Source organism: Zootoca vivipara, chromosome 3, assembly GCF_965207765.1.
Source record: "Zootoca vivipara chromosome 3, rZooViv2.hap1.1, whole genome shotgun sequence".
Lineage (NCBI taxonomy): Eukaryota > Metazoa > Chordata > Lepidosauria > Squamata > Lacertidae > Zootoca > Zootoca vivipara.
In genome coordinates this window covers 83700832-83713171 of record NC_142586.1, presented here as the reverse complement: position 1 = coordinate 83713171, position 12340 = coordinate 83700832, and the positions used below count along the sequence as shown (strand labels likewise).

At 38.6% G+C, this 12340-nt stretch overlaps 1 protein-coding gene across 1 annotated transcript in view; it reads right to left on the bottom strand.

Annotated features, from left to right (window-relative positions):
• Positions 1-12340, bottom strand: part of GLP1R (glucagon like peptide 1 receptor) — a 57739-nt gene that overhangs the window by 24939 nt on the left and 20460 nt on the right. The window contains exon 7 of the mRNA XM_088667056.1: positions 11699-11858. Within this exon, the coding sequence (XP_088523182.1) occupies positions 11699-11858 (160 nt within the window). The remainder of the gene's footprint in view (positions 1-11698; positions 11859-12340) is intronic.

Genomic DNA, 12340 nt, shown 5'->3' with positions numbered 1-12340 from the left:
TTCAACAGGAGAAGGTAGTTTTTACATCTTAAATGGGATGGTGTGCACGAGACAGTTCTACAGCAATACCTATTTAGAGTCTGAGAGTAGCTGCTACCATCCTTGTGCCAGCCTGAAACACAGCACTCCAAAGGATAATTTGTAATGAATTCTGCTGTTAAAGCAGATGCTAATTTGCACAGCTGCAGTTACAGCTTTAAATTAGTTCTGTTTATAGAACTAATTATATTACAGAAGGACAAGAAGTAGACTTAGTGAAAAGAGATATAAAAGAACTGAAATAGTCCGTTTTCTGTATCAAATTTCCAAAAGAAAGCCTTTCAGAAGCCATTCTCAGAAGAATGCCAAAAACAGGATCACTACTTTAGGAAATGAACACCTGCTTGCTCACTGAAAAATTGCTCAGTTTTTCTGTTTTAATTAGATAAACTTTATCACATATCTCTGACAAGGTACCATAGCCTGCAGCTGCAGAATTCCTTGTTATAACACAATATGATTAAAGTCCTACTGAGTTCAAGTGAGTGTTACTCCCAGGTAAGTGGAGCTAAGTATGCAACTTTGGTCCACACAAACATCTACTATATTCCAAGCTTTGCAACAGACTAATTAATGAAATCTCAATTTCAAGCCCTTTTGGTCCTTAATATTTTCCTGAAATTTGAATGCTCTGTTTCTACACTGAGTTTCAGATGGTTGCTAGGGAACAAATACTTTCCGTGCTTTCATAAGCAAACCTATCGTCGTAAAATGGTTAACAATACTCTGTCAAAACTGGTTTATTGTTTGCTACATTTATGGAACTGAACTCTGTCAAGTATTTTGTAGGGGCAGAGAGCAACACTTGCGGGATATACAGCTTCAGAATGGTGGTGCTTCAGGCTTAGAGATATGTCAAGTAACAGGGCAAACATTATATTAAGTTAAGTACAGATCTATATTTCCTAGTTTCTCTTCAGCTCACACTGAGGCTGCATTCAGACAGCGGTTTATTCCATTTCCCCAACATTCCCCTAACTGTTAATTTCTGCATGCTATCTGAGCTTTCACATGACATACAAGTCATTTCCAGAAATATAGTGGAATGCAGCACAATTTTAGTGCTCATTTCCATGTTATTTGTTTCCAGGGAAAGTTTGCAAGTAACACAGAAAACTTCTGCTATATTCCACTATTTTTCTAGAAGTTGCTTTTACATCTTGTGAAAGCTCAAATATGACATGGAAATCAACACTGAGGCAAATGTTGGAGAAATGAAATAAACCACCCTGTGAATGCAGCCTGGCAGTGTTTTAGTTAATCTGCAGAATACATATTGCTAACTTCTGCCCCTATTCATATAGGACAGGGATGTCCAACTCCCAATAGTCTGCAATCTATTCACAGTATAAACAAAACTGGCAGTGATCTACCCAAAGTTGTGGAGCTTTCTTTAGGAAGCCAAAGTTGGCTGTTGTTTTTTGCTTTTTTGTAAGGAGATCGCTGAGGGGCCAGAGATCAACCAGGATCTACCAGGAACACCCCATGATCTACCAATAGATCACGATCTACCAGTTGGACATGCCTGATATAGGAGAAAGCCGAAGGCAATGAAAACTGGAGCAACAACTGAAGAAAGAATGATTCTTTAGTAGGAAACAAAGTAGACTCAAATCCTTTCCAAAACACAGTTTACTTGCTAACATCTGACATCAGATGGAAAAATAGCTGGGACTATCCTCTAGTAGCCCTTGTAAAAAAGGATAATTCAAAAAGCAGCAACACATATAAGAAAACTTGTTTCTACAGAACTGGTAACTAGTGAAGAGCAGTGTAATATGTCCTAATAAAGTTGTTAATATTCTATTTGACAAGTTTCTTATAAGAATAATAGAGTGATAATAGACTAAAAGAAAGAGCCCATCTCCCATAATTCCTCTCCTATGATAGAAGGCCCTCCTGGCTCCTTCCTAGTCAGATTCTATTGTGGTTGCCAACATGTTATAATAGCTCCTTGTCACTAGTAAGGGACAACAAAGAATAAATTTACCTCAAAGAGGGGAAGGAACCTTAATTTTCTCACCCTTTCATTTCATTTCCCCTTTTTGAATGGCATGTTCCTTTCTGCCTCTTTAGCTGGATGTAAAAAATGCTACAGAAGGTACTCTAAATTCTTTAAACCTTTTCCCCACATAGTCCAAAGCTCACCAACATTTGCTCTTGTAACACCAAACAATAGTTTAGCATTATATCTAAACTAGTTCACTTAAATTACATATATCTTATAACTAACTGCCTGATGTGGTGTTAATTTTGATTTTTATAATCCTGTTAGTTAAAACAACTGGGATCAGATTCACAGTTACAAAGAGATCTCTGATATATTATGAAAATTGTAATTAATGACATGAATACAATGAAGTGGGTGGGCAAAATTGTGCTACAGTTGATGTTTCTATTCTATAATTTACCTACAAGTTAAAGCTAGGAAACAGTAAAAAGGTTTTGGATTTCATATGGCATGAAAAGCAACCAAAAAACCCCAAAACTATTCTTATTAGATTCTCTAAAGCAGGAGGTTTATGTTTCCCTGATACTGTAATATTCCCTTATATTATTTTGCCTGCCAAATACAGTTTTTTGAATGGGATTCTGGAAGAGATCATATATAGTGGAGAAATTGAGAGGTTTATTTCAAAACATATACTCTGAGAGTACCAGTATATGGACCAATGCAATAAATTTAGCATTAAGGTTGCAAAATAGTATTGTGACTGAAAGCTTCCCGAGGGTATGAAAAAAGTGGAAATTAAAACAATTAGGTCCAAATACAGCTGCATTGTCAGGAGTTATGTTTATGAAATATCTTAAAGGGACAATTTAATTGGAAATGTTGACAGGTCAAAAAAGAGTCGTTCCAATAATCTATATTGATTTGTTGAAAGGTGATAAATTTAGACAATATCACAATTTAACAATGGATAAGTACCCTCAGAGAATAAAAGGGCAGCTGCTGGCTGTCACAGGCTGGAAAAACTGTCTGCACTATTACAAGTACTGTACACTTAGAAACACAAAATGGATCACAGAGAGACCAAAGGGAGTGTTTAACACAGTGTTAAAATTGAAGGGGGAGAACTGCAGCCCCCTTTAATGGATAAAAAACTCTGCCTGTATACCCCTATCTTAAGGTAAAGGTAAAGGGACCCCTGACCATTAGGTCCAGTCGTGACCAACTTTGGGGTTGCGGCGCTCATCTCGCGTTATTGGCCGAGGGAGCCGGCATACAGTTTCCAAGTCATGTGGCCAGCATGACTAAGCCGCTTCTGGCAAACCAAAGAAGCGCACGGAAATGCCGTTTACCTTCCTGCCGGAGCGGTACCTATTTATCTACTTGCACTTTGATGTGCTTTCGAAGTGCTAGGTTGGCAGGAGCTGGGACCAAGCAACAGGAGCTCACCCCATCGCAGGGATTCGAACCTTTGACCTTCTGATCAGCAAGCCCTAGGCTCTGTGGTTTAACCCACAACACCACCTGGATCCCTACCCCTACCTTAGAAGCACATATATGTGAAATTTCCATAATCATGTAGTATTTTTCAACCTTGCTATTAATTCCAAACATTATGTTCACCTATTTCATTACAGTGAGACACACACTGTACTAATGGTTTCAGTGAGGTTTCTACAATAGCCATGGTGTCATTTTCTCAGTACTGTAGTTTTAGGCATTCAGAACACTTCAGTGTATGTGTGGCATTGAACATATTTGCTTTAATGTGTATTAATTTGCACTTATTAACACCAAGTTTCATCTACTGCTCTGTTGTCTGGTGAAAGAGTGATTCTTTAAGAACTCTTTGTAGATGAACTGTTCTATATTGTTCTACAGTAAAGCGTCATCTGATTCTCCAAGTCAGGATTTATTCTGTATGTTGTTGTTGTTTAGTCGTTTAGTCGTGTCTGACTCTTCGTGACCCCATGGAGCAGAGCACGCCAGGCACTCCTGTCTTCCACTGCCTCCCGCAGTTTGGTCAAACTCATGTTGGTAGCTTTGAGAACACTGTCCAACCATCTTGTCCTCTTTTGTCCCCTTCTCCTTGTGTATTGGAGTTTAAGTATTGGAGCCTCAGCTTCAGGATCTGTCCTTCCAGTGAGCACTCAGGGCTGATTTCCTTCAGAATGGATAGGTTTGATCTTCTTGCAGTCCATGGGACTCTCAAGAGTCTCCTCCAGCACCATAATTCAAAAGCATCAATTCTTCGGCGATCAGCCTTCTTTATGGTCCAGCTCTCACTTCCATACATCACTACTGGGAAAACCATAGCTTTAACTATACGGACCTTTGTCGTCAAGGTGATGTCTCTGCTTTTTAATATGCTGTCTAGGTTTGTCATTGCTTTTCTCCTAAGAAGCAGGCGTCTTTTAATTTCGTGACTGCTGCCACCATCTGCAGTGATCATGGAACCCAAGAATATTCTGTATGCAGGTAGCCATAGCCTTTCTTTGCCTACAGATGGGCCTTAAAATGATGGCTATCCTGGTGCAGGTCAGCTGAGAGGTCTCCAGAATCTTTTATTGAAAATTGTCAGTGGCCAAAGACAGCTTCCTAGTAGCTGCAATTTATATGATACCATTGCCTTTTGTATTGTGCAATCATTTTTGTCCATTTTTAAAAGTGAACACTGTCTTAAGGAAGAATGGAATAAGAAAATAAACCAGCAAAGGGAGATGCAGCAAACAGAGTTTCCCTACAATTTCCATTCTGCTTAATTCATTACACACCTTTGTTAGCTAGAAAACTCATTAGCCCTCTAGCTTTAAGAATGGAAACATGTATTTTTACAATCCAGAAGTGATGTCAAGATTTTTGAAGTATATTTTTCTTTAAACCCACAGACTTTTAATTTATGCTGAAAGCAAAAAAAAGAAGAAGCTCAAATCCAAACTGGCATTTATGCAACATAACCCAGTAAATATGCACATAAAAGCTAATGCCCACCCACCAGCTGTTTAACATTTAGCTGAAGTATCTTTAAAAACAGTTTGCTGTTTAGCAGTCCAGGTTTTCACAGACACCAGAAAGAGGACCGTCACTGAGTATGCCTTTTCTTCCCTTGTGGGAAACTATTTCAAATGTGTTTTGAATCAAAATTAAACTGAAGTCTCTGTTTTGGGCTTAGGACTCCTCTTTTCATCTCATTTCTTTAGACTTTATGGCTGTGGAATACTCACCACTAGTACTTTGCAGGAGAACACTGGGAATAGTGCTCTGTTACATTTACTTCCATAGCTACAGAAGGACAGAGCATGTGTGTACTGTAGGAAAATATTAATGAAGATGTCTCAGTTAGGTAGCCCTAAACAAAGCCATTATTCAGAAATATGCTATTTCACCAATTTTCCTCAATAAGTCCAAAGCTAGAATCCTAACCTCAAGATGCCAAAAAATCCAAATTCACCATAAGCAAAATTATACAGTGCTATTTGAACTAATAAAAATTAATTTTGATTAGATATAGAACTCCAGAACTTTACCTAGCATTAGCTAAAATGCTAAATATTTCGAAACCATGATTTATGTTCAATACATTGCCTACCAAGCCTTACTGAATGGAATGCCTGAGTATAGATGTGTAAGAGTTTGAGTTGTATACCGCCCTAAGCTCTATAGGTATAGAGCTGTATATAAATTTAATAAAGAACAACAACAGTTGCACCATAATAGATTGCCCATGTAACTTTATCCAGCAATTGTCTAGCTTATTTGTCATTTGGTCATGCAATAATTCTAGAAGTTACCTGCATGACACAGTCAGGAATAAGTCAATGACTGCCAATGCATAAGCATTCTATTCAAACTACAGAATAGGGCAATAATAGAAATAATAGAAAGTAAAGAGTGCATGGAGCACTTGCATAATAAAGGGAGCTTTGATGCATAAATAGTGAGGAAATCATGAACACGGAGGAAGTGTCTCTAAGAGGCATAAGAAAAAATTTTCATTAAATTCCATGCTACTATCCTTCGCATAAGGGATGCGGGTGGCGCTGTGGGTTAAACCACAGAGCCTAGGGCCTGCCGATTAGAAGGTTGGCGGTTCAAATCCCCGCAACGGGGTGAGCTCCCGTTGTTCGGTCCCAGCGCCTGCCAAACTCGCACTTTGAAAGCACGAAGTACAAGTAGATAAATAGGTACCGCTCCGGCGGGAAGGTAAACGGTGTTTCCGTGTGCTGCTCTGGTTCGATAGAAGCGGCTTAGTCATGCTGGCCACATGACCTGGAAGCTGTACGCCGGCTCCCTTGGCTAATACTGCAAGATGAGCGCCACAACCCCAGAGTCATCCACGACTGGACCTAATGGTCAGGGGTCCCTTTCCCTTTCCCTTATCCTCCACAAAACCTGAAAGTCGCCTCTATTTAAGAATCTGAGATATAATTGAAGGTTAAGACGACACAATTTCCTACCACTCTTATCCCTAAAATTTAATAGGATGGCACATAGTGCTTTGCATTATCTGGAGAGTGAACAAAAGTGCACAACATAAGCACAAAGTTATGATTACAAGCCATAATGATTAGGCAATGAGCAATAAAACCTTTCTAAGTGACGTATGGATTGCAGCTTGTTTAAGCGATTCATTCAGAAAGTAATTTGCATTAGTTAACAAGCTAGGGGAGATAACAGAAAGGGAAACCTAGGACATAATAAGTTACTCAGGTGGTTCTGATTAGCACCAGTAGTCATGAAAGCCAAACCAGAAGAAATCCATCAACGCTGTAAAGGAGCTGTACTTCTAAGATCAACCTGCTGGATATTGTGCAAGGTCTTCCCCACTGGGGTAGTTGCCATAGTAGCAAAAACCACTGTCACTTTTCATTTTCCCACATACAAAACTCATTGACAAGAATACCCATTTTAAAAAAGTAAACATCTAGCTCTTCAGCTGGTTATAACTGCCCAAGCATGTTCTTTATCTAGTCGCTCACTAAAAACTGAGGGAAGATATGAAGATGTAAAAAATAATATAGAAAATCTTATTTTCTATATTAAAAATTAGCCAAGAGTCACTTTTCACGCAACAGAACATTAAGTACTCATTATAGTTTTTATCTATACCTGCTTGTACAATGCAATGTGTGATGCAGCTAAACACACCTTAGTATCTAAACACACAGTGCATAAATGTGCTGCAAGACAAGAGAGCCAGAGTCTTTTCTTCCTGAGGTCTCTTTATGGATTAAATGCATGTATCCATGTTATGGAACACAAGTCAGTATTACTAAATCAGCAATTTGTGAAAAAGCCTCATGGTACATTCAGGGAATGCCTTCAAAGCTGTCTTATACCACTTTAACAACCATAGCTTTCCCTAAACAATCCTAGGACTGTAGTCCATAAGGGTGCTGGGAATTCTTTGGGGGATGCTATGAGTTTAAAAGTGATATAAGAGTGATTTAAATGTATGGTGTTGACGTGAGTGTAAATTTGATCTGGGAGTCAGTGCTAGAACTAAAGAAGAGGAACAAAATCTACTGTTTCCTTGAACTAAAGTCATAATTCCTTAATCCCACCTCAGCAAACTTCCACATCTACAAAATAAGTAGAGATAAGAAAGATGTTTTATATATATATACAGTGGTACCTCGGTTTAAGTACACAATTGGTTCTGGAAGTCTGTACTTAAACTGAAAGTACTCAAACCGAAGCGAACTTTCCCATTGAAAGTAATGGAAAGTGGATTAATCTGTTCCAGACAGGTCCGCGGAGGACTCAACCTGAAGCGTACTTAACCCGAGGTATGAGTGTAATTGGTTCCGGAAGTGCGTACTTAACCGGAAGCGTACTTAACCAGAAGCAAACTTTTCCATTGAAAGTAATGGAAAGTGTATTAATCCATTCCAGACGGGTTCGCGGAGTACTTAAACTGAAAGTATTCAAACCAAAGCATACTTAAACTGTATGACTGTATAGCCAATCAAGTTCAGCTATTAGATTCAGGGAAAGAAAGAGAAATTTTTGTATATAGATGTTTTAAGATGGTCTATATCTGTAATATATCTAATAAAGGTTTAGAGAAAGAAAGCATTTTTTATAGCACTATCATAATAAGAAAAATCCTCAAGAACTCTACTGTTGAACAGAAAAATATGTAACTGGGCATGATTTAACGTTCCATGAAGACAAGGATAATTTCCCATTCTCTCTTTTAAACCTATACACAGACCTCCATTTTAATATGCTGTTCTCGGCTCACAGAGGAGAACTAGACTGCATTTGCTCAGAGAGCATATTGGAATCCTTCCAACATTGCAACCATTGTCTTCAAGTACTGCTAAGTTGAGCCTGTAATCAGAAATATTTCAGGCAGTAAGACAGACAGAGCTTTACTGTATTCCTCATAATGGATTTTTAGGTCTGTCTAGGTTTGGACAGACTATTAATTCCCCCCATTTCCATTTATTTAGATAAATGTCTAAAGTCAGACATTTTTTTTATAAAGGGTACAACATTTTGTCAGCTTTCTGCTTTGTAGGATTTTAAATAATTGTACAATTTGTAGGTTGTAAAGTGCTATTAGAACACCCCCGACAAAATTGCTTTAGACATTTCTGAGCTCTTTATTATTTATATTTATTTATTGGCTTCAACAGAGCACAATATTTTCATCATCAATATATCACTGTGCATTTGGTAGAGCTAGGTGAATAATTCACAACTGATCATTTGTATGAATTTCGAATTTTGCCAATAAACTCATTTTCCAGAATGTTCAGGCCACAAGGTGAACCAGCAGAAGGGCAAAAACTTGCCAAAGCAATTTAGACATTAAAAATGCAACATATCTGTGAAATACAATTTCAGTGGTATTTGACACCATGTAGGTTAAGCTGTATTAAGCTGCTGTTGTTGCTGCTGCAACTCAATGCATGCTGGTTCCCCATCCCCCATATATTCTAGACATCTCAATAATACAAAATGTTTAGACAACTTTGCTAACTATTCTCAATTACTGAAATGACAATCTACATGATACCACATGACCAAAAGGTAGCATTGTTTTATTACTTTTAAAAATCTGGTTGATAAGACTGATTCAGAGATAGTGGCTAATCTACTCACTGCTGCCAGGTTATGCAGAGAATGTAATTGGGTGGTAGGGCAAGAACCAAAACAGCTCCTTTAATCTCATATTGGTTATTCATAGATGAACTGTTGCAATTATGATGAAACGACCTGACTATAAAAGGATGTATGCTGGATGGAGACTGAACAAGGTAACTGTTAGGTGGATTTGTGGCTGGTTAGTTCAACAGACCCAAAGAGTGCTCACTAATGGTTCCTCGTCACCCTGGAAAAAAGTGACAAGTGGGGTGCCACAGGGTTCTGACCTGGGCCTGTTGTTCAATATCTTTATAAATGACTTGAATGAAGATACAGAAGGTTCAAAAAATTTGCAGATGACACCAAACTAACACAGGTATAGTTTCATGATCAAGGAAAGTAATATTACCACTCTATTCTGCCTTAGTCAGACCACTACCTGAGTCCTGTGTCCAGTTCTGGGTGCCACAGTTTAAGAAGGATATTGACAAACTGGAACGTGTGAGGACAACCCAGATGATCAAGGGTCTGGAAACCAAGCTTTGTGAGGAACAGTTGAGGTAACTGGCTATGTTTAGCCTGGTACAGAGGAGACAGAGGAGATGTGGCAATCATCCTCAAATATATAAAGGGCTGCCACATGGAAGATGGAGCAAGCTGGTTTTCTCCTGTTCTGGATGCTAGGACCCGAACCAATGGATTCTGGTTACAATAAAGGAGATTCCAACTAAACATCAGGAAGAACTTTCTGACAGTAAGAGCTGTTTGATGGTGGACCAGACTCCCACAAGAGGTGTTAGACTCTCCTTCCTTTGAGGTTTTTAAGCAGAGGTTGGATGGCCATCTGCATGTATGTTCTAGCTGAGATTCCTGCCTTGCAAAGGATTGGACTAGATGACCCTCAGGGTCCCTTCCAACTCTACAATTCTATGAAATACATTTATTGAAAAGTGGGCATTACTCATTATATTCTGGAATATCAAGTTTCAGGAGGCTCTACTTATGTATGTTGTCTTGCATGCTGGTAAACTGATTTGTGTTTTTTGTTTTGTATACAAAATAATTTGTGCTGCAAATTATCTAAACTTCATGAAACACACAGTTGGATAAACCAAAGAACTTTAACAACATCCCGCTATTTATACTTTCAAAACCAAACCAAATGAGAACACAAAGAAAAGGGTGCTCTGTAATAAAAGCACTTATAACTGCAAAGTCTAAAATGCAACCAAACCTTCTAAGTCTCCAGCCTCTCAAAGCATTCTAAAAAAGGACAATAGTAAATATAAATATTTCCTCCACTGTAATAGGGTTGCCATATTTTGAAGAGCAAAAAAGAGGACACTATGACGGCCATTCAAAGCAAATAAATGCAATTTGTTTCAAATTTTACCCCTGAAAAAGTGTATGTGTCCTGGAAAAAGAGGACACATGACAACCCTATGTGGTTTATAGCTCAACATAATCTTCAATGTGTATTGATTATTTCATACATATGATTCAGCCAAAATACATTGAAAACATTTAAGTATCCATGCATTTAAGTATCCATCGGCGTGACAGTATAAACTAGAATCAACACAGTATAAGCTAGAATGATACAAATAAGGAAAATTAGCAGACACTGTCCTTATTTTTCCTAATTCAATCTAGTAGCAAGCAATCAGATGCTTTATGAAATTATTGATCAAGTTCAGGATAGTACCGGGGGGTGGGTGGGTGGAGGGGACAAGATATGAAAGAAGCACAGAAAGTCCTGTTCTTTAAGCACTGCCTTCTGTTTCCAGACCTCTTAGCAAACATTGCTGGCACAACCACAAATGCTAGGAACGTTAAAATAAAGCAGCAAGATCATTACCAAAGTTTTGCATTTGCGACTGAGCTCTGCACTAGGCGTCACTATTATAATAATCACATTTCAAGAATTCCAAAGGCTAATGGATAATTTATCACAGAGACCTCATAACAGTTTGACAAGCAGATATTAAGAATGTGCCTGATATATGTGATACACTTCTTACCTGGCCAGTCCCAATTTTGCAATGTATATAACTACCAGGCGGATAGCCTTTTCATGGCAAAAGCTACATGAACTACAATTGGTTGGCAAAATCACTGTGTGGTTAATAGAGATTTGGTTTGCTGGTCTTCATACACTCCCTAGGAAATGAGTATTGTGAAATGCTCAGCTGAGCACTCTCTTCCACAAAGAATCACATTATTTTCTCTTTGAAAGTAAAGGCATGCCATGTACTCTACTAGAAAGGCTATCGTTGTGGCCCACTTGAGAGCAGTTTCATCCCTGCCCCTTTGCATTCTTCTTAAAAGAAGACCATCCTCACCACTGATGGGAGGTAGGGTAGCAAGCCCAGCAGAAGATCCTAACACAAGTATAAAAATGATGACTATGTTGTTGTCTTAAAGATGCATCTGAGTTTAGGAGCAAAAAGAGAAAAGAAAGTAGATCAAATGGTTAGTACTTCTTTTACTGCAAAAGACCAGGCTCCCCCTTGCAGCTGCTCCAATTCCATTTACCCTAGAGCACTCAAGCAGAGAAATGCACCTTTTCATTAAAAATGGTGGCGGGTGGGGAGAGAGGAGAGACTCACTTACCCCAGCCAACAAAAAGGTAGAGCCGAAAGATTCTCTGCTCAGAAAAAACGGATAGTGCTAGCAGCGTATACAAGTACATTCCCTCCACCAACAGCCAATAGTAGTTGGCAATCACACAATACTGCATCATCACAAAGACCAAGCGACAGCTAAGTGACTCCTGTAACAGAAGAACAGAGAAATTAGTGAATACAGGATGCATTACGAAAGACAAGTAAGCAAAAGCAGGAGTGCATGTTACATGACGGATACCAGGTTCCCCCAGCCAGTACTTGGCTAGAAATGACATACAATGTCTCAACAAATGAAACTGATTTGTAAAAATGTTACGAGAGACATTGCATACTAGTATATCTTTGTAAATCAAGAAAATCTTATAATAATAATAATAAAACCTTCTGAGAGTGTCAATTGTATTTTGAAGAAAAGAGAACAAATTCAACAGGAGAACAGCTTTTCCACTGCATCCCCTAAGTATGTGTGTACATATACCTATGTATCTGTCTATGAAAAGCTTATTCAGAGGGCCGGAGGGCCCTGTTAAACATGGTGGGATGGGATGGTGAGGAAGTCATCTAAAATTAGACAGAGGTACCTTGTTCAAGTGGAAGCCCACCTGTATAAGGGACCTCTGCTCAATTT